Source organism: Salvelinus namaycush, chromosome 32 (assembly GCF_016432855.1).
Source record: "Salvelinus namaycush isolate Seneca chromosome 32, SaNama_1.0, whole genome shotgun sequence".
Classification (NCBI taxonomy): domain Eukaryota; kingdom Metazoa; phylum Chordata; class Actinopteri; order Salmoniformes; family Salmonidae; genus Salvelinus; species Salvelinus namaycush.
Window position 1 is genome coordinate 28,052,601 of NC_052338.1, and position 23,164 is coordinate 28,075,764.

Genomic DNA, 23,164 nt, shown 5'->3' on the forward strand with positions numbered 1-23,164 from the left:
TTGTGGGGGAAGGGTGGGGAGAGCATGTGTATGTATCCCACATCTGTTGCTATGGGGTAATGATGTTAGGGACAGTATAGGATGAATCACAATAATAATTACTTGCCCCCCAAAAAAATGTTTTTACATTTATATATAAATGCCTGGAATATTTCAATTTTGGAGAATCTCTTATACAATAGGTTAAAGTTATGTATAAGTAAACCTAGGTGTAGAATAGTAAATAATGGTTACTTCTCAGAAATAATTAAACTGTCAAGAGGAGTAAAACAAGGTTGTCCTCTATTGGCATATCTATTTATTATGGCCATCGAAATGTTAGCTATTAAAATCAGATCCAACAATAATATCAAGGGGCTAGTAATCCAGGGCTTAAAAACAAAGGTGTAATTGTACACTGATGATTCATGTTTCATTTTCAATCCACAATTTGGCTTGCCTTTATAGCCTCAAAGAGGATCTAGATAATTTTTCTAACCGATCTGGATTACAACTAAATTATGAGAAGTGTACTGTACTATATGACGTATTGGATCACAAAAAAATATAACTCTTGCATTACCATGTAGTTAACCAATGGATATACCAGTGGATTAACCAGTGGATATAATCTGTATTTACAGTAGCAGTCAAAAGTTGACACACTCACTCATTCAAGGGTTTTTCTTCATTTTTTACTATTTTCTACATTGTAGAATAATAGTGGAGACATCAAAACTATGAAATAACACATATGGAATCATGTAGTAATTCTGATCACTAACAATGATGAGACAGCCTGTAGGGAGGAGGTCAAATACCTGGCAGTGTGATGCCAGGACAACAACTTCTCCCTCAATGTGAGCAAGGCAAAGGTGATGATTGTGGACTACAGGACAAGGAGGGCCGAACAGGCCCCCATTAACATCCACGGGGCTGTAGTGGAGCGGGTCGAGAGTTTTCAAGTTCCTTGGTGTCCACATCACCAACAAACTATCATGGTCCAAACACAACAAGACAGTCGTGAAGAGGGCATGACAACACCTTTTCCCCTCAGGAGAATGAAAAGATTTGGCATGGGTCCCCAAATCCTCAAAAGATCTACAGCTGCACCATCGAGAGCATCCTGACCGATTGCATCACCGCCTGGTATGGCAACTGCTCGGCATCTGACTGTAAGGCACTACAGAGGGTAACCTGTTAGACACATGGCTACCACAGCATTCTGCAGCAATACGCCATCCCATCTGGTTTTTGACTAGGACTATCATTTGTTTTTCAACAGGACAACAACCCAACACACCTCCAGGCTGTGTAAGGGCTATTTTACCAAGAAGGATAATGATGGAGTGCTGCATCAGATGACCTGGCCTCCACAATCCCCCAACCTCAACCAAATCGAGATGGTTTGGGATGAGTCGGACCACAGAGTGAAGGAAAAGAAGCCAACAAGTGCTCAGCATATGTGGGAACTCCTTCAAGACTGTTGGAAAAGCATTCCAGGTGAAGCTGGTTGAGAGAATGCCAAGAGTGTTCAAAGCTGTCATCAAGGCAAAGGGTGGCTATTTGAAGAATCTCAAATATAAAATATATTTGGATTTGTTTAACCCTTTTTTGGTTACTTCATGATTCCATATATGTTATTTCATAGTTTTGATATCTTCACTATTTTTCTACAATGTAGAAAATAGTAAAAATAAAGAAAAACCCTTAAATTAGTAGGTGTTCTAAAACTTTTGACTGGTAGTGTAGGTATTACAGAATCGGTCAGGGAGAGATTGAAAACGTCAGTGAAGACACTTGCCAGTTGGTGAGAGCATGCTCGGAGTACAAGTCCTGGTGATCCGTCTGGCCCCGCGGCCTTGTGAATGTTGACCTGTTTAAAGGTCTTGTTCACATCGGCTACGGAGAGCGTGATCACACAGTCGTCCTGAACAGCTGGTGCTCTCATGCATGCCTCATTGTCGCTTGCCTCGAAGCGAGCATAAAAGGCATTTAGCTCGTCTGGTAGACTTGCGTCACTGGGCAGCTCGCGGCTGGGTTTCCTTTGTAGTCCGTAATAGTTTGCAAGCCCTGCCACATCCGACGAGAGTCAGAGACGGTGTAGTTGGATTCAATCTTAGTGCTGTATTGACGCTTTGCCTGTTTGATGGTTCGTCTGAGGGCATGGCGGGATTTCTTATAAGCGTCCGGATTAGTGTCCCGCTCCTTGAAAGCGGCAGCTCTAGCCTTTAGCTCGGTGTGGATGTTGCCTGTAATCCATGGCTTCTGGTTGGGTAATGTACATGCGGTCACTGTGGGGATGACGTCGTCGATGCACTTATTGATGAAGCCGATGACTGAGCTGGTATACTCCTCAATGCCATTGGATGAATCCCGGAACATATTCTAGTCTGTGCTAGCAAAACTGTAGTGTAGCGTCCGAGTCATCTGACCCCTTCTGTATTGAGCGAGTCAATGGTACTTCCTGCTTTAGTTTTAGCTTGCAAGCAGGAATCAGGAGGATATATTTGTGGTCAGATTTGCCAAATGGATGGTGAGGGAGAGCTTTGTATGCGTCTCTGTACGTGGAGTAAAGATGGTCTAGAGTTTTTTTCCCTCTGGTTGCACATGTGACATGCAGGTAGATATTAGGCAAGCTGATGGAAAAGATGATTGTCAATAGATTGTCCTATTTCCTGGAGCACAGAGGTGTATTGAGTCAATGTCAAAGTAGATTCTGTAAAGGTAGATCTACCTTGGATGCATTAGTAAAGGTGAGCAATGAAATGGAAAAAACTGGTCATGAAAGAAGTTTTGACATAGAAAATGACTACGATACTATTGGAGCTTCCTTATATGCTGACAATGGAGCGATTTAGAAGAGGGGAAGGAATGTCTCTCGTGATCAAATCTATTCAACAAGCTATATTGGCAGTTGAAAGATGGTCGATTGACTGTATGTTCTTCTCAAAGAAGAATGTTGCTGATAATAAGCAGTTTGGCTGGAAAGCATGTGGGTAGGGTTTCTATGTTCAAATATTAAAGTTTATGGTTCAATGAGAGATATACAGATATCACCCTATTCCCTATATACAGTGGGGAGAACAAGTATTAGTTCATGTAGTTCTGGGCTGATCCCTCACCATCCTCATGATCATTGATGCCCCACGAGGTGAGATCTTGCATGGAGCCCCAGACCGAGGGTGATTGACCGTCATCTTGAACTTCTTCCATTTTCTAATAATTGCGCCAACAGTTGTTGCCTTCTCACCAAGCTGCTTGCCTATTGTCCTGTAGCCCATCCCAGCCTTGTGCAGGTCTACAATTTTATCCCTGATGTCCTTACACAGCTCTCTGGTCTTGGCCATTGTGGAGAGGTTGGAGTCTGTTTGATTGAGTGTGTGGACAGGTGTCTTTTATACAGGTAACGAGTTCAAAGAGGTGCAGTTAATACAGGTAATGAGTGGAGAACAGGAGGGCTTCTTAAAGAAAAACGAACAGGTCTGTGAGAGCCGGAATTCTTACTGGTTGGTAGGTGATCAAATACTTATGTCATGCAATAAAATGCAAATTAATTACTTAAAAATCATACAATGTGATTTTCTGGATTTTTGTTTTAGATTCCGTCTCTCACAGTTGAAGTGTACCTATGATAAAAATGACAGACCTCTACATGCTTTGTAAGTAGGAAAACCTGCAAAATCGGCAGTGTATCAAATACTTGTTCTCCCCACTGTAACTGGAAATATCATGTCATTAGAGTTGAAACAAAGTGTAACAAGGTGGTGAATCTCATGCTCTGTGGTTATGAACGGGGTGCTGATAGACAATCACTTATAGACAGCTATAGAGCTCTGATCAGAACAGCAATTGTTAATGGGTGAGTAGTTTATGGAACAGTTGCGAAGACTTTCCTTCAGAGGCTGGCCAGAATCCAGTATAGAGCTTTAAGGATATGTATTAGTGCATTTAAATCAATACCTGTAAGTGCATGATTAGAAGAGGCAGGAGAGATGCCTTTGGACATATGCCAACAGAAATTGTTGTTAGCTTATTGGCTTAGACTGAAAAGTTGTAAGGTTGGTCATCCCACTGGTACTGTTCTAGATGACTGTCGGGAATATACTAGTAGACAAGGCAGTGGTTTTGGTTGGACAGTTGGAAAGCTTGCTGATGAGAGTGGTCTGACGGAGTTGGATGTTTGCCCCTCTGTGGTGACGGTGGATGCTCCTCATTGGTTACTACCAGATCCTGTTGTTGATTTAACCTTGTTAGAGAAAATAAAAGATTGATCAGAAGTGAGTGATATATATAGGGGAACTGGTTGACAATTATATTGGTAGAATCGAAAGATAAGGTGTAGTAGTGAGATTCCGCTGGGTCCCAGTGTGAATGAAACAGTAGATCAGGTAGCCAAAAGGGCTTTAAAACGAGATATAATTGATATTTGTGCTCCATTGGGTAGAGGCAAGGCCAAATGTAAGATTAAAGCCATTATGATAGATGCTTGGCAGAAAATGTGGGACAGCAAGCCCAAGGGCCGGCATTTGTAAGACATTGTACATTGAACTCGTCAATAAATCTGGTTGGCAAACATGTGAATGCTTTGTGTACAGAGTGCATGGTTGATGAAATAGTGAAACGTGTTGATGTATTGTTCTAAGTACCAGTATGTGGAAGAGTGGGAAAGATTGATGTGCACGGTTATTGAAGTTGGACAGGGATGGGTGGGGGGGGGTTGGAATGGATTTGGGGGATGGGTGGGGGTTTGATAGTAGTTAGTAAGGCTTTTCTTATTAGTACAGGATTAGATAGGAGGGTTGAAGGTAACATATGGAATTGTAATAAAATGGTCATACATGGACCATTTAGCTATTTTATTTAGAATTTTAAAACCCCTTTAGGTATAAAAATGTTTTATATTACTTGATGAAATATTGAATTTGGTTTTTACTACTATAGCCCATAGAAACGCATTGAATAACACATTCATAAATGGCAAAAAAGACAGTCAAAAAATGTATCATAAGGAAGAAGGTTTTGAAGTGTCTGTCGTATATCTAGGAGATATAAGAAAGCTCAGGAAATATTTTTGTATTTTTGTTGGAACAAAAAACCTTCCTCCATCCTTCCATTCGTTTGTATAGGCAACCTTCAGACCAGTCCTGGGACACCTATTGGTGTCGGACGCTACAGATGTTTTCGGGATGTCTTGGGGTCTGACAAACATCGCTGTAGCTCCACCACCTTCCACCGCAGAGGCAGAAGGCCGACTGTGGCAGAGAGTAGGCCAGAAGGCTAAACTAAAAAACCTTAAATGGAATGTAAGCCTACTTAAACAAAATATCCGATGGCGGATGTCACGCCCTGGCCTTAGTAATCTTTGTTTTCTTTATTATTTTAGTTAGGTCAGGGTGTGACATGGGGGAAGTTTGTGCGTTTTTGTCTAGTCTAGGGTGTTTGTATTGTCTAGGGGGTTTTGTAGAGTTCATGGGGTTGTGTTCAGTGTAGGTGTTTATGTAAGTCTATGTTTGCCTGGATTGGTTCTCAATTAGAGACAGCTGTCTATCGTTGTCTCTGATTGGGAGCCATATTTTAGGCAGCCATAGGCATTAGGTAGGTTGTGGGTAATTGTCTATGTTTTGACGTTAGTTGCTTGTGTCTGCACTTCCGTTTGATAGCTTCACGGTCGTTTGTTGTTTTATCTAGTTTGTATTAGTGTTCGTTTCTTCTTCTATTAAAAAGAAGATGTATTTATATCACGCTGCGCCTTGGTCCTCTCTTTCACCTAACGACGACCGTGACAGCGGAGCCGCAAAAGCACATCTGTGCAAGGGTGTTTACTTACATAGTGATTCCCCCAAAAAACAGTACTGCCCCAAAAGTATAGACATAAATGATGGGGCCAGGTAGTGCTGCCCCGTCAATGTATCAATGGAAAAATCCCCCTTTTGAACTGATAGAGGGGCTCCTTATGTAGGGGGAAGCCCCTCCCATCAGAACAATTAATTAATCAAGCCATAACTCATTATAGCACTTAATATATTAATATAACACATTTACATAACCCCACCGCTACTGACATGGTGTCTTACAATACACACATTCACATGGACTCGCAATTCAGGACATGCACTACAAAGCCAGCCCGATTGCAGTAGCTCGGGTCCTTATTCTAGCATACCCGGAAGCTACATAGACGGAGAGAGAGGGACAGAAACAAACAGAGCGCTCATCCAAAACATTGATAAGTACAATAAACATCACTTAAATTAAACATGAAAGCTTGTCTGTGTATTCTTTATACCATACCAACCTGCTAATGAAGGTAGGTATGAATGTGTGTAATGTATGAGCTGAGATGGCTAGGTTAACTTGTGTGTCGACCCACATTGCTAACGTAGCTGAACATGGAGCAAAGAGGGGGAGATGAGTTTGTGTGTGGGTGTGTTAGCTTACCAGATGCTGCCTGTGGCCAGTGACGGACTTCTCCGTCACGCGGATGCGGTGGATTGAGATGCAGCCCATGCAAAAAAAACATATCTCTAGCTTAAACTGATGGATTTTGTGTGGGATTTTTAAAATTATGTTACTTAGATTGACGCACGGGTACTTCAATAGACTTTTAAGGATTGACTATTGCCTTGAAAGCAGCTCCTCAACAAGCATCAGCTGCTACTCAGAGGTGTAAAGTACTTAAAAATACTTTAAAGTACGTTTTTTGGTATCTGTACTTTACTTAACTATTTATATTTTTTACTACATTCCTATAGAAAATATGTACTTTTTACTCCCATACATTTTACCTGACAACCAAAAGTACTTGTTACATTTTGAATGCTCAGGAAGGACAGAATTATGTTCCATGCACCTATCAATATAACATGTTGCCATCCCTACTGCCTCTGATCTGGCGGACTCACTGTACACAAATACTGCGTTTGTAAATTATTACTGAGTGTTGGAGTGCGCCCGTCTATCTGTATATTTTTTAAAAACTAGAAAATCGTGCCGTCTGGTTGGCTAAATATAAGGACTTTGATGTATAGCATCAAAGTATGACAATTGAGTACACTTTCCACCACTGTATGCAAGTACATTTAAAACCAGATACTTTTAGACTTCACTCAAGTAGTATTTTACTGGGTGAGTTATACTTGAGTAATTTTCTATTAAGGTACCCTTACTTTTAATCAAGTATGACAATTTAGTACTTTTTCCACCATTGCTGCTACTCATTGCTAATCAGCATCCACACCTGTCCTCACTCTAAACCTGACCAAACAAACACACTTCCTCTTTGTTCTGCAGTGCATGTTGCATTGCACGTCACTGTGCGTTACTAGCCTTAAGTTTTGCATCCCTCTTCCTCCTCTTCTATCTAGTATCTCTTAGGTTCTTCCAAGGATCACTTGGGGGGGATTGCCATCACCACAGCCTAACTCCCACAGCCTGAGGATGATGTCTACCAGCCTGAGGATGATGTCCACAACCCTAACTCCCACAGCCTGAGGATGATGTCTACCAGCCTGAGGATGATGTCTACCAGCCTAACTCCCACAGCCTGAGGATGATGTCCACAACCCTAACTCCCACAGCCTGAGGATGATGTCTACCACCCTAACTCCCACAGCCTGAGGATGATGTCTACCACCCTAACTCCCACAGCCTGAGGATGATGTCTACAACCCTAACTCCCACAGCCTGAGGATGATGTCTACAACCCTAACTCCCACAGCCTGAGGATGATGTCTACAACCCTAACTCCCACAGCCTGAGGATGATGTCTACAACCCTAACTCCCACAGCCTGAGGATGATGTCTACAACCCTAACTCCCACAGCCTGAGGATGATGTCTACCAGCCTGAGGATGATGTCTACCAGCCTGAGGATGATGTCTACCAGCCTGAGGATGATGTCTACCAGCCTGAGGATGATGTCTACAACCCTAACTCCCACAGCCTGAGGATGATGTCTACAACCCTAACTCCCACGGCCTGAGGATGATGTCCACAACCCTAACTCCCACAGCCTGAGGATGATGTCTACAACCCTAACTCCCACAGCCTGAGGATGATGTCTACCAGCCTGAGGATGATGTCTACCAGCCTGAGGATGATGTCTACAACCCTAACTCCCACAGCCTGAGGATGATGTCTACAACCCTAACTCCCACAGCCTGAGGATGATGTCTACCAGCCTGAGGATGATGTCTACCAGCCTGAGGATGATGTCTACAAGCCTGAGGATGATGTCTACCAGCCTGAGGATGATGTCTACCAGCCTGAGGATGATGTCTACAACCCTAACTCCCACGGCCTAAGGATGATGTCTACCAGCCCGAGGATGATGTCTACAACCCTAACTCCCACGGCCTAAGGATGATGTCTACCAGCCCGAGGATGATGTCTACAACCCTAACTCCCACGGCCTAAGGATGATGTCTACCAGCCCGAGGATGATGTCTACAACCCTAACTCCCACGGCCTAAGGATGATGTCTACCAGCCCGAGGATGATGTCTACAACCCTAACTCCCACGGCCTAAGGATGATGTCTACCAGCCCGAGGATGATGTCTACAACCCTAACTCCCACGGCCTAAGGATGATGTCTACCAGCCCGAGGATGATGTCTACAACCCTAACTCTACAGAGTCCACGCACGGCATCCGGTTCACTCTCCTCTTCCTGAATCCTCATTCTCACATTCCTTACATTTCCTCAATAAATATTCGAAACCCATTTCAATGTCTGGTCCTTAAACTCGTGGAAAAATGAATATTGGGTGATATTTGATATTCATAGTTGGACATTTCATTTCTGTAGGGTTGTCAACAGATTAGAATGGTTCAAAATGTAAAACATAAAAAACTTTGTTTTTTTGTCTCCCTCCATTACACACATACAGATGTAACACAGACACAGGGTACAGGACTCCCCATCCGAACGTGAAATATAAGATGTACAATACCAACTGTGAAATGTCATATTTCACCTAGAAAGCCAGTCACCTGCCCAGAGTCTTGACTGATAAACAATTAAATATCACACCAGCCTGGCGCGTCGGGCAACGGAGTGCAACGCATTCACAATTCACTAGACACCCTAATTGCTTTGTAGAACAATTTAACAAATAAATACAAGATTCTGGAGAAATCTTTTAAACACTAATAGCATCAATCCAACAAAAAATATATATTACAAATTCGTATTTTACATCATGCAATAAAAACAATAACAAATTAAGAACAAGTATCATATTGATTTTCTTCAAATGGTTTGGAGTTTTGTGTTTTGGATGTAAGGAGTGCCTCGATGCACACTGAAAATTGGAGGTATAAATTACTGTGCTGAAATACTTACCATGAATACTCAATATCTGAACTGCACACACACACACACACACACACACACACACGCAAATAAACACACCCTTCCCTTGAGGACGTTGCAGCAGCATTTCATTTGATCAGAAAATGTACTATAGGCCCTGTAGGGGAAAAAACTGTTTGTGTGCGTCTGTGTGTTCCTGTGTGTGTCTGTGTGTTCCTGTGTGTGTCTTTGTGTTCCTGTGTGTGTCTGTGTGCGTCTGTGTGTTCCTGTGTGCGTCTGTGTGTTCCTGTGTGCGTCTGTGTGTTCCTGTGTGTGTCTGTGTGTTCCTGTGTGCGTCTGTGTGTGTCTGTGTGTGTCTGTGTAAAGATGTTACCCTGCATACTGTGTTCAGATGTTACCCTGCATACTGTTGAGGGTGTCAACATTGATAAAGGTCAAACAAAACTGTACTAAGTTTGAATCACTCTTTCTGTACAAGTGTGCATTGTGCATGTATGCACTTTTGCATGTGTGTGTGTGACAGAGAGAGTCCTATGAATATCAGTAGAGCTGCAGAGTAGTGGCTCCTCTGACAGTGTCATCACAGGTTATAGGCTTGAGGGACCCAACCAAGAGAGAGGAGACAGATACGGGCTGAGGGGGCTGGCCAGGTTTTTGGTTAAAGTGGACAGCGTTGTCAGGACACAGGACAGGAGAAGTGGGGGGGGGGGGGGGGGGGGGGTGACAGATGCCGTCTTATTTAATGAGCCTTCACCCGATTCCCCCACTTTCAATTTACGTGCTGTCCGATATTCCTACAATCCCCAAATAGATACTCAAACACACATTCAGAGGCGTGCACGCACACACACGTACGTCCCCCCTCCCCCAATGCCTTGCTGCTGGCAGGTTAATCCTTGGAGCGTTTAATAATTAATTCATTAATGAATTTCCCTCCTTTAATTAGTACAGCTCACCTGGTAGAGCTGACGGGGTGCTGCTGGTGACCAGCTCTAGTACAGTAGAAAGAACACACACATACAGAGGTAGGTGTGTATGTGTTCAGTCTGCTGGCCTGTCTTTGTGAGAGGGGAAGTGACATAAGCCAGCAGCCATGAAACACATCCTGTCAGCACGCCCCAATCACAGCACAGCCTGCGCTCTGCCAGACCTGACACACACACACACACCCACCCAGGAAGTCCACGCACACACCTTCCATAAGGAGACAACACACCCAAACCTCTCTGGTACATCCTCCCACCATATGCTGCCCCCTTCTCCGTATTTCTCGCCTGACAGAAGGCCTACATCTTACGAGTTCCAACCCAACTTTGCTATTTAGTGACTTCTTTCACGATGATCTTAACTTCTGTTGTGCAGAAAGTTCATACTATTATCTTGTGTATTTTATTCATCTTGTCAGTGTATTTGTTTTTAACTCTGCATCGTTGGGAATGGCTCATAAGCAAGCATTCACATTAAAGTCTACACTCGTTGTATTCGGCGCATGTGAAAAATACTATTTCATTTTGACTTGATCTCTATGCAGCATGTGTGAGAGAACCAGATACAGCTAGAGGAGAACGTTTGGCAAGGAGATGTATTATAGAACACTTAATCCATCCCTACCATGGCGGACCTAGAAATAAAATCCAAAACACAGCGTACCCCAGAAGCAGTCAACACCATAATACCAGTCACCCAGAAAACATACATCTATACACCATAGTTTCAGGATTCTTTTCGATTCACCATTAACAAATCAGACAGACATTGTGAAGATGTAAAGGGGATGAATACACTGAACTGGTTTAATCTCCTATGAAGTTCATTTTAGATGTTCAAATGCCCTCTACTGGGCTGATAACACAGTACATCTAGTGTGGCATCCAAAACCCAACTAGATATAACTACATATTCATACATACATAAATACACACACACACACACACATACACAGTACCAGTCAAAATTTGAGACACCTACTCATTCAATGGTTTTTCTTTATTTTTACTATTTTCTACATTGTATAATAATAGTAAAGACATCAAAGCTATGAAATAACACATATGGAATCATGTAGTAACCAAAAAAAGTGTTAAACAACAACTTAAAGTAGCCACCCTTTGCCTTGATGACAGCTTTTCACACTCTTAAAAGTTCATTTGTGGAATTTCTTTCCTTATTAATGTGTTTGAGCCAATCAGTTGTGTTGTGACAAGGTAGGGGTGGTATACAGAAGATGGTATTTTACCAAATAAGGCTAAGTCCATATTATGGCAAGAACAGCTCAAATAAGCAAAGAAAAACAACAGTCCATCATTACTTTAAGATATGGTCAATCCAGAAAATTAAGAACTTTGAAAGTTTCTTCAAGTTCAGTCGCAAAAACCATCAAGCACTATGATGAAACTGGCTCTAATGAGGACCGCCACAGGAAAGGAAGACCCAGAGTTACCTCTGCTGCAGAGGATAAGTTCATTAGTGTTAACAGCCTCAGAAATCCCAGCCCAAATAAATGTTTCACAGAGTTCAAGTAACAGACACATCTCAACATCAACTGCTCAGAGGAGACCGTGTGAATCAAGCCTTCATGGTCGAACTGCTGCAAAGAAACCACTACTAAAAGGTCACCAACAAAACGAAGAGACTTGCTTGGGCCAAGAAATAAGAACAATGGACATTAGACCGGTGGAAATCTGTCCTTTGGTCTGCTGAGTCCAAATTTGAGATTTTTGGTTCCAACCGCCGTGTCTTTGTGAGACGCAGAGTAGGTGAACGGATGATCTCCGCATGTGTGGTTCCCACCGTGAAGCATGGAGGAGGTGGTGTGATGGTGCTTTGCTGGTGACACTGTCAGTGATTTATTTAGAATTCAAGGCATACTTAACCAGCATTGCTACCACAGCATTCTGCAGCGATACACCATCCCATCTGGTTTGCACTTAGTGGGACTATCATTTGTTTTTCAACAGGACAATGACCCAACACACCTCCAGGCTGTGTTAGGGCTATATGACCAAGGAGGAGAGTGATGGCGTGCTGCATCAGATGACCTGGCCTCAACAATAACCCGACCTCAACCCAATTGAGATGGTTTGGGATGAGTCGGACCGCAGAGTGAACGAAAAGCAGCCAACAAGTGCTCAGCATATGTGGGAACTCCTTTGAGACTGTTGGAAAAGCATTCCAGGTGAAGCGGGTTGAGAGAATGCCAAGCGTGTGCAAAGCTGTCATCAAGGCTACTTTGAAGAATCATTTTATATATAATATATTTTGATTTGTTTAACACTTTTTTGGTTACTACATGACTCCATGTGTCATTTCATAGTTTGTCTTCACTATTATTCTACAATTTAGAAAATAGTAAAAATACAGAAAACTCCTTGAATGAGTAGGTGTATCCAAACTTTTGACTGGTACTGTATGATACACACACACAGTATTCGGAAAGTATGCAGACCCCGTGACTTATTCCATATTTTGTTACGTTACAGCCTTACTCTAAAATTAATTTAATCCGTTTTTTTTACCCTCAATCTGCAATGTTCAGCAAGTCATTTTGTTTTAAATGTGCTTTGGTTTAATGACAAAGCAAAAACAGGTTTTTAGAAATGTTTGCAAATGTATAAATAACAGAAATACCTTATTTACAAAAGTATTCAGATCCTACTGAAATTAAATTGATAGAGCAAAAACCAAGCCATGAGGTCGAAGGAATTGTCCGTAGAGCTCAGAGACAGGATTGTATCAAGCTCACAGAACAGGATCGCCGAGTGCTGAAGTTTGTAAAAATAGTCTGTCAGACGCTATCTGCCCCAATGCATAGAACCACCTTTAAAGTTTGGTGGAGGATGAATAATGGTCTGGGGCTGTTTTTCATGGTTGGGGCTAAGCCCCTTAGTTTCAGTGAAGGGAATTCTTAATGCTACAGCATTCAATCACATTCTAGACTATTCTGTCCAACCGTTTGGTGAACGCCGTTTCCTGTTTCAGCATGACAATGCTCCCGTGCACAAAACGAGGTCCATACAGAAGTGGTTTGTCGAGCTCAGTGTGGAAGAACTTGACTGGCCTGCACAGAGCCCTGACCTCAACTACATCGAAGACTTTAGGGATGAATTGTAACGCTGACTACAAGCCAGGCCTAATCGCCCAACATCAGTGCCCGGCCTCACTAAGGCTCGTGGCTGAATGGAAGCCAGTCCCCGCAGCAATGTTCCAACATCTAGTGGAAAGCCTTCCCAGAAGAGTGGAGGCTGTTCTAGCAGCAAAGGGGGGGACCAACTCCATATTAATGCCCATGATTTTGTAATGAGATGTTCGACGAGCAGGTGTCCACATACACATGACCTAAAGTATCTACAGAACTTAACATTGAAGGAAAGCCCATGGATAACCTTAAACATAATGAAAAGGAGACTATTTTTTGGCAGAAGAGACAACAAACCAAAGCACATTTAAACCAAAATGACTTGCTGAACATTCCAGGATTTCACAAAGGACATAGACAATGACACCGGCTCCGGCTCCCAAAGTCAAACAATTATCAAGTTAGTTCTTCAAAAAACAATATTTATTGATACTTGGAATACTCATTTAAAAATCTTTTTTTTTTTTTTTTTTTTTTTTTTTTTTAAACGAGCCTATACAACACACTCCTTAGAACACAGTTTAATAGTGCAAATAAAAAAATAAACAAAGTATAATTCAAAATTTAAGAATCTTTCCCAGTATCATTGCAGGTTAAGTGATATCATTTTTTTTCTTTTTTTTTTTTTAACATGTGAGGCACAAGTTAGAGTTTAAGACTGAGATACTGCATTAAGACAATGCTATGTTTTGGAGAAGAGACTTGTTCAAGTGCCTTGTTCACTAGCAACACCAGTCAGTCCACAATAGTAGGTGTATCAATATAATAACATATATCCTTTAAGAAAACATATTAAATTTATAACATTTTTTTTAAATAACATTTTAAAAGACAGATAGGGGACACAGAGAATGCCAGCGGAGAACCAGGTAAAAAGGCCTTCCTACTCCACCTCATCTTCAGAGGTTTGAGAAGCGCACCTGGAACAGCAGCAAACAGAGTCTTTGGGGCGGCTTCCCGGACAAAGACTACACTTAGTCCTGAACTAAAAAGCACTTTCAATCATTTAGCATCATTTTGGTGCAGGACTAGGCTGAATATTTGTCTGTGAAACAGCCACTTTGTGCATGCGTCAGGGCTCTGTGTGTTCCTGGTCACAAGAGGATTCTCTGCTGAAGAATCCTCTGTCTCTGATGGTTAGGCTTCCATCACAGTTTTCACAAGTGCTGCTGTCACAAGGTAGGGGGCTGGAGCTCTGGGGGACCCCCGAGTCAAGGCTGTGGCCTAGAACGGATGATGTGGTGCTGGAGAGGCAGAGAGAAGAGGATGAGAGCACTCAATGAGTAACAGGTCATGTGCCCATTTTGGCTTACATAATTTCTCCGTCAACAGTTCAGCAACTTTGTGCATTATTGTGCATTTATTCCATGGACAATCGTCTCTGTTGTGAGTCAATCAATGGATGACATTGAAAATCCATCGCTCAATCTGTACATTTTGGACAAGAAATCACAACGTGCCTGTACGCTTACCTTTCGCAGTTCGAGTCGCAGTACTCCTTGCGGCTCTTCTCTACGGGGAAGCGTGTGCGGTGGCAGTCGCTACACATCTGGATGGCCTGGGCCACTGTGTAGCGTGTCTGGCCCGAGACACACGCCTCCATCTTGGTCACGCTGAGCTGGGATTGGAGGAACAGGTGCACTCTACTGTCAGACAGCAGCAGGGGGTCCTGGAGGACACTGATGTTGAGAAAGATCTACCCAATTAATCATAAAGAACACCAGCCAAAAAACTAGCAGTAGATACATACAACTATCAAGAACACCATATACAGTTGAAGTCGGAAGTTAACATACAGCTTAGCCAAATACATTTAATCCTAGTAAAAATTCCCTGTCTAAGGTCTTAGAGATCTTCTGTTGAATCTGACAACTAATCTTGATGGTTGTAAAGTCGTCTCAAATAAACCTGTGAAGGACCTCGGCGTTACTCTGGACCCTGATCTCTTTTGACGAATATATCAAGACTGTTTCAAGGACAGCTTTTTTCCATCTACGTAACATTGCAAAAATCTGAAACTTTCTGTCCAAAAATGATGCAGAAAAATGTAATCCATGCTTTTGTTACTTATATAGGTTAGACTACTGCAATGCTCTACTTTCCGGCTACCCGGATAAAGCACTAAATAAACATCAGTTAGGATTCTAGCAGCCGTATTTAGCACTGACTAGAACCAAAAAAAAAATCATATTACTCCAGTGCTAGCCTCCCTACACTGGCTTCCTGTTTAGACAAGGGCTGATTGGCCGTGCTGCTGCTCCAGTTTCAACTGCTCTGCCTGCGGCTATGGAACCCTGACCTGTTCACCGGACGTGCTACCTGTCCCAGACCTGCTGTTTTCAACTCTCTAGAGACAGCAGGAGTGGTAGAAATACTCTTAATGATCGGCTATGAAAAGCCAACTGACATTTACTCCTGAGGTGCTGACTTGCTGCACCCTCGACAACTACTGTGATTATTATTATTTGACCATGCTGGTCATTTATGAACATCTTGGCCATGTTCTGTTACAATCTCCACCCGGCACAGCCAGAAGAGGACTGGCCACCCCTCATAGCCTGGTTCCTCTATAGGTTTCTTCCTAGGTTTTGGCCTTTCTAGGGAGTTTTTCCTAGCCACCATTCTTCTACACCTGCATTGCTTGCTGTTAGGGGTTTTAGGCTGGGTTTCTGTACAGCACTTTGAGATATCAGCTGATGTAAGAAGGGCTATATGAATAAATTTGATTTAGGTCAGTTTGGATCACCACTTTATTTGAAGAATGTGAAATGTCAGAATAATAGTAGAGAGAATGACTTTTCAGCTTTTATTTATTTCATCACATTCCCAGTGGGTCTGAAGTTTACATACACTCAATTAGTATTTGGTAGCATTGCCTTTAAATTGTTTAACTTGGGTCAAACGTTTGGGTCAAAACCTTCCACAAGCTTGGGTCAAAACCTTCCACAAGCTTCCCACAATAAGTTGGGTGAATTTTGGCCCATTCCTCCTGACAGAGCTGGTGTAACTGGGTCAGGTTTGTAGGCCTCCCTGCTCGCACCTGCTTTTTCAGTTCTGCCCACAAATTTTCTATAGGATTGAGGTCAGGGCTTTATGATGGCCACTCGAATTCCTTGACTTTATTGTCCTTAAGCCATTTTGCAACTTTGGAAGTATGCTTGGGTCCATTTGGAAGACCCATTTGCGACCAAGCTTTAACTTCCTGACTGATGTCTTGAGATGCTGCTTCAATATATCCACATAATGTTCCTTTCACATGATGCCATCCATTTTGTGAAGAGCAACAGTCCCTCCTACAGCAAAGCACCCCCCACAACATGATGTTGCCACCCTGTGCTTCACGGTTGGGATGGTGTTCTTTGGCTTGCAAGCCTCCCTCTTTTTCCTCCAAACATAATAATGGTCATTGTGGCCAAATAGTTATATTTTTCTTTCATCAGACCAGAGGACATTTCTCCCAAAAGTTCGATCTTTGTCCCCATGTGCAGTTGCGAACCGTAGTCTGGCTTTTTTTAATGGCGGTTTTGGAGCAGTGGCTTCTTCCTTGGTGAGCGGCCTTTCAGGTTATGTCGATATAGGACCCGATTTACTGTGGATATAGATACTTTTGTACCTGTTTTTCCCAGCATCTTCACAAGGTCCTTTGCTGTTGTTCTGGGATTGATTTGCACTTTTCGCACAAAAGTACATTCATCTCTAGGACACAGAATGAGTCTCCTTCCTGAGCGGTATGACAGCTGCGTGGTCCCATGGTGTTTCTACTTGTGTACTATTGGTTGTACAGATGAACGTGGTACCTTCAGGCATTTGGATATTGCTCCCAAGGATGAACCAGACTTGTGGAGGTCTGAATTGTTTTTTCTGAGGTCTTGGCTGATTTCTTTTGATTTTCCCATGATGTCAAGCAAAGAGGCACTGAGTTTGAAGGTAAGCCTTGAAATACATCCACAGGTACACCTCCAATTGAATCAAATTATGTAAATTTGCCTATCAGAAGCTTCTAAAGCCATGACATAATTTTCAGGAATTTTCCAAGCTGTTTAAAGGCACAGTCAACTTAGTGTATGTAAACTTCTAACCCACTGGAATTGTGATACAGTGAATTATAAGTGAAATAATCTGTCTGTAAACAATTGTTGGAAAAATGACTTGTGTCATGCAAAGTAGATGTCCTAACCAACTTGCCAAAACTATAGTTTGTTAACAAGAAATTTGTGGAGTGGATGAAAAACGAGTTTGAATGACTCCATCCTAAGTGTATGTAAACTTCTGACTTCAACTGTAAGTCTTAGAGACATTACAACAGTGTGTGGTAGGAGGTTGAATGAATTGTTATTCTGAGCACTCTGGTACCCTATGCCAAAGCACTACAACAGGAGAAATGGAGAAGGAGATTGTAGTCTCAGCAGGGGTAAAAGTAGATTTATTTTCTTCCTGGGTACGGAACCTCCTATGTGTGTGCATGTGTACAAAACATTTTATAGAAATACATAATAGAATCTATATGGGCCTAGTAGTAAATATTACTAATTTAACTCAAATGTATTACCTTTTAATGTGGCATAAACACCAGTCATTATGTTTTAATCTGATTGTCAAACAATCAAAAGGGTTCCTGTAGGCTACCCACACACGACAGCTGATTGTCATTATCCCTATACTTGTAGCCTGAAGTGATAAGTCTACTGCGGTCTGCGCGTGTCAGTCATCACTGCCTTGGAAAAATGTCAGTGTTTCTACCACACCGCCTTCTAGACCATATATACCACCTGTTTAACCTCTCTTGGGTACGTGAGACGTTAGCATCCCACCTCTTCAACAGCCAGTGAAACTGCTGGGCGCCAAATTCAAATACAGAAATACTCATTATAAAAATTTAGAAAACAAAACATATTTTACATAGGTTTAAAGATGAACTTCTTTTGAATCCAGCCACGGTGTCAGATTAAAAAAATGCTTTACGGCGAAAGCATACCTTACGATTATTTGAGAACATAGCCCACTAAACAATTCATTACAAACAGTAACCAGCCAAGTAGAACAGTTACACAAGTCAGAAATAGAGATAAAATGAATTCCTTACCTTTGATGATCTTCATATGGTTGCACTCAGCAGACATTCATTTACTCAATAAATGTTCCTTTTGTTCGATAAAGTCTCTTTATATGCAAAAACCTCCGTTTTGTTTGCGCGTTTTCTTCAGTAATCCACAGGCTCAAACGCAGTCAAAACAGGAAGACAAAAAAATATAAATTGTATCCGTAAAGTTCATAGAAACATGTCAAATGATGTTAATATTCAATCCTCAGGTTGTTTTTAGCCTAAATAATGGATAATATTTCAACCGGACAATAACGTAAAAATAGGTAAACAAGAAACGCACTCTCTCCGTCTCGCGCATGAAAAAGCTCTGTGACACTTTAGGGTCGACTCATTGAGACTGCTCTTACTTTTTCATTTTTCAGAATACAAGCCAGAAACAATTTATAAAGACTGTTGACATCTAGTGGAAGGCATAGAAACTGCAACTTGTCAAAGGATACTGTAATGGCATTGAATAGAAAACTACAAAAAATTATAATAATAACTTCCTGAATGGATTTTTCTCAGGTTTTCACCTGCCAAATCAGTTCGGTTATACTCACAGACACTATTTTAACAGTTTTGGAAACTTTAGAGTGTTTTCTATCCAAATCTACCAGTTATATGCATATCATATCTTCTGGGCCCGAGAAACAGGCAGTTTAATTTGGGCATGCATTTCATCCAAAATTCCGAATGCTGCCCCCTACCCTAGAGAAGTTAAGTCCATTTTTTAATTTAATTTTTTAAATACAGCTGACTGGAACTTAGCAATGTGGACAAAATTCCATATCGCGATAAATTGCCTGAATTGATGCAATAAATAAAATAAAAAGTTAAATAGATTTATTCTAATTTAAACTACTACTTTGGCGATTGTAGCCATCAATTGTCCCATTAACCCATATCAGAAAACCTTTTAAATTTCAAACGTCACATTTCTCTAGTATAGGCTATTTATTGTAATGAAGGATATCAGCAAAATGCCGGCAATAAGTGATCGGTATGGTCAGTGTCGATCATTTTTGGTTTATCGCTCCAGCGCCATGGCTGACATGATAAATACCCACTTGTTGAACCAACGTGGAAGACGTTGAACTGACGTTTGTGCCCAGTGGGTAATGATGTAAAAGCCTAGTTTTCTTGAAATGTTGTTTTAATTATTGTGATAGGCACATATTTTGCCAGGACAACGTACTGGACCGGCTTACTTTCACTCCTGGTCATCAGTACGTAATGTTTTCTGTTTCAACTCGTTAAAAGTGTGGAGTGGAGGAAATTAATGAAGTAGCCACAAGATGGCGTTTGGTGCCATAAAACCATGGGTATAACTTCTTATACAGGGCAAGCAGAGGATTTCCAAAACAAATGTCAAAATACAGAGAAAACAAAAAACAAAACCAGAATTAATTAGATAGCAGGCCTCAATTCCAAATAAATGGCTGCAGCAAAAGTTTCCTAATGCACACAAGGGGTTCTACACCACAGATTGATATGGACTGCTTGACCTGATTACTGGTTGCGTCAGACACACTGATGGGCTACATCTAGATTCTAGCTCATCCCTTCAAGCCTTTTGAACATGCACAAACTAGTAGTCATTCACAAGGCTGAGGGTGAGAGGGCAACTGAGGAGAGGAATAGAAGAGGACACTCACGTCTCTAGAAACTCCTGTAGGCCCTTCATCCGCTGGTTGACCTGATAGGGGTTGTTCAGACTGAAGAACGGATTCCAGGGAGGTAATTTGGGCAACTCTCTGGAAAGAGACAACACGTTGAACACCTTATTTGGATACACAAAACATTGTACAAAAATAAATAATAATGCCTTATAATAAACTCAAGTCATAAGTTTGGACTTCATACAATGTGACTAGTCGACCCCTGGTAACGATACAATGTGACTAGTCGACCCCTGGTAAGGATACAATGTGACTAGTCGACCCCTGGTAAGGATACAATGTGACTAGTCGACCCCTGGTAAGGATACAATGGGCAAGTGCATACCCTGTGTATGCATCATTGCTTTAGGAGTGAACAAATTATGCAGTGAAGACCATCAGTGACGTATTCCAGGGTTATACGTACATGAGCATAGCATTGTCTTGCAGACGCTGCCGGAGCCAAACAAACTCACTGTACTGCCTACGCACACAGGACGACTTCTTCCTAAAACACATGCTATTGGTCTACAGTCAGGAAGCAGGAAGAACAGACAGGAAGGTAGAGGTTGCCAGTAAGTCTCCTCAGATTCCTCGTTATATCAGAAGCTGAATATAATGTTTAATGATGATAAGATGATCAAGCGGAGCGTGCCATTCAAATACAGTACTCACATGTAAACAGATCTCGTAGTCGATGTGCGTGTGCCAGAAGTCATCTTTGTGGAACTGTGGATCCTGGACCCAGACACTGACAAACTCCTTCAAAAGCCCCCAAAACAAAGTGTTGTTCAGAGGTGAAGTGTGCCTCAGATAGATACCATGCACATCCCGATCTATCCATCTTTTAAAAATGTTATTTTTACACAAGAACAGTGAGGCCACAGGATAGGAAACCCTTCAGCAGAAATATCACCTAACCTCCTCAATCATCCAAGACAAAAACGAATATATAGGTCAAATCCACAAAATGAGATTGAGGCTTAATATGGAGAATGAATAAGATCACCAAAATCTACAGCATGTGCAAGTTTTTGTTCCAGACCAGCACCAAAACACTAATCAAGAATATTAGCTGTGGTTAAAGAACAAAAGCTCTCCGAGAGCAGGATTAGTGACTACTGCTGTAATGGAGTAATGACAGACGGATCGATCACGCACCTGTTTCATTAGACTGTCAATCCTATCCATTGTAGAATGGAATCTGAGGGAGAGAGGACAGAGACAGGGCAGACACAATTGGTAAACAGTGAGGCAAGAATGAGGTTATAACATGTTGTGCTTCTCTAGTAACCAGTGTCTCTATGCAGTTATATGAGTCAGAGGGGGTTCTTTCTCACAGAAAAACAGATGCACGCAGCAATGTTTAGTCAAACAGTCAAAGTTCACTGTTCTCAACCCAAGATGCCCAAAAGAGCATATTTTGGCAAAACAGCAAACCTCAACTGCTTAGAGAAGAACAACCTAAACTGCATGAGCACTCTAACAACACAAGCCATTGTCATTTTTTTTAACAAGGACTAGGAAGTGGATTTGCTGTGAGAAGAGAAATCTGCCTTATCCATAAACAGCTTATCCACTCAGTAATAAAACAGCACACCACAGTCCTGTAAACAATACAAAGCCTAGGTAAGCATGTGGCACGCTGCAAAAGAGTAAAGCTACAAGGTATACAGGACTAGTGTAAACACTGACACAAATTCCATTCATATAAAGCAAAGTTTATACTGTACTGGTACACTTTGGAAAGTACAGACCTTTGGTAAAGGCTTTTGAGAACGAGCGGAAGTGAACCCTGGAACGCCAAAGAACTTCTGGTGTGTTTGTAAACAGCTGTTCCATTGCGGCTGTAAACAGCTAGCTAGCTAACTTAGTCTAGTTTTCTCAAGGTTAAAATTACAATAGTATTTGCGGGCGGGATGGTCCTTACGTCCAGGGACAAATATATTTTAGAAAATTAAAGTTGACAGATTTTGCAAAGAAACATCGCATGCATTGTCTGAATGAATAGTAACGTTAGCAGCAGGAGGTGGCTGCGCCAGGATTATGTGTAGCACATGGTTAACAATTTACCCATCTATTATAGTTCATGTCAGCTAGCTAGCTACATATAAATATGATAGACAGCCATCCAATATTTGTTTTCAAACGTTAGCTTGATCTGCTAAAAACAATGTTAGCTACCTAGCTAGTGAACAGATTCAGTCCCAAAGACAGAAATAGGATAATACAAAAACACAACGAAATATCCAATGGTATATCACCTTGGTATAATGAAGTACGTCCTGGTCTAATTGAGATGTTTCCTAACCTCAGTTACAGAGACCTGTGAAAGCTATTACATCCTGTCTGCGGACGAAGGTCCCAACGAATGTGCCAAGTCCTGGAGAGACTAAAGGGTCTCTCTCCAATTGGTTATATATGCTATTGGTTTACTGTTAGAGTTAGTTGTAGGACTACAAAAATACTGTTAAAAGTATCAGTGCATAGACGTAGAAAATGCATGGCCAACCTTGCTCCCAGAGATCTAGCTGCTGGTTTCTGTTCCGGCCCAACCCTGACATTCTGCTTATTATTTGTATTAGACACTATTCAATCATCTTGTTTTGGAATAGGATGTATGTCTAAACCCACAAAACCATGACCTTAGTTGGGATAGGATAAGAGCACTTCAGATCTCAGGGTGGGTGACATCACCACATGATGGCTACTAGGGCTTGGCCTCACTTTGTCTTTCCTTGATTGCTCACATCCTATCTGCCCATCTGTATTGTATCACAACTGTATTGGAGGAGAAGGTATAAGGTCCCTCCCCTCTGACCTTCTCCAATGGGTTTTTAGAAGGAGGCAAGGAAGGATGAATTGAGAAAGAGCCTAGCACTCACCTGTTACACATTCAGCCCTCTGCTAAACTCACTGACCTCCTCCTTCTCCGCATCAACCTCAGCAGCCAGCAGAGCCAACTGTGTGAACTAAGTCAATCTAGCACG

General features: G+C 41.8%; 1 protein-coding gene across 1 annotated transcript; it reads right to left on the reverse strand.

Annotated features, from left to right (window-relative positions):
• Nucleotides 1-13,925: 13,925 nt before the first annotated feature.
• LOC120027237 (sorting nexin-10A-like) lies at nt 13,926-21,962 on the reverse strand. Its single transcript, XM_038972137.1, has 7 exons — nt 21,932-21,962; nt 21,336-21,378; nt 20,850-20,936; nt 20,602-20,702; nt 20,172-20,270; nt 14,903-15,109; nt 13,926-14,674 (listed from the first exon to the last, which is right to left on the reverse strand). Exons 2-7 carry the CDS (start codon nt 21,363-21,365, stop codon nt 14,503-14,505), a joined length of 696 nt encoding a protein of 231 aa, XP_038828065.1. The 5' UTR covers nt 21,366-21,378; nt 21,932-21,962; the 3' UTR covers nt 13,926-14,502.
• Nucleotides 21,963-23,164: the final 1,202 nt, after the last annotated feature.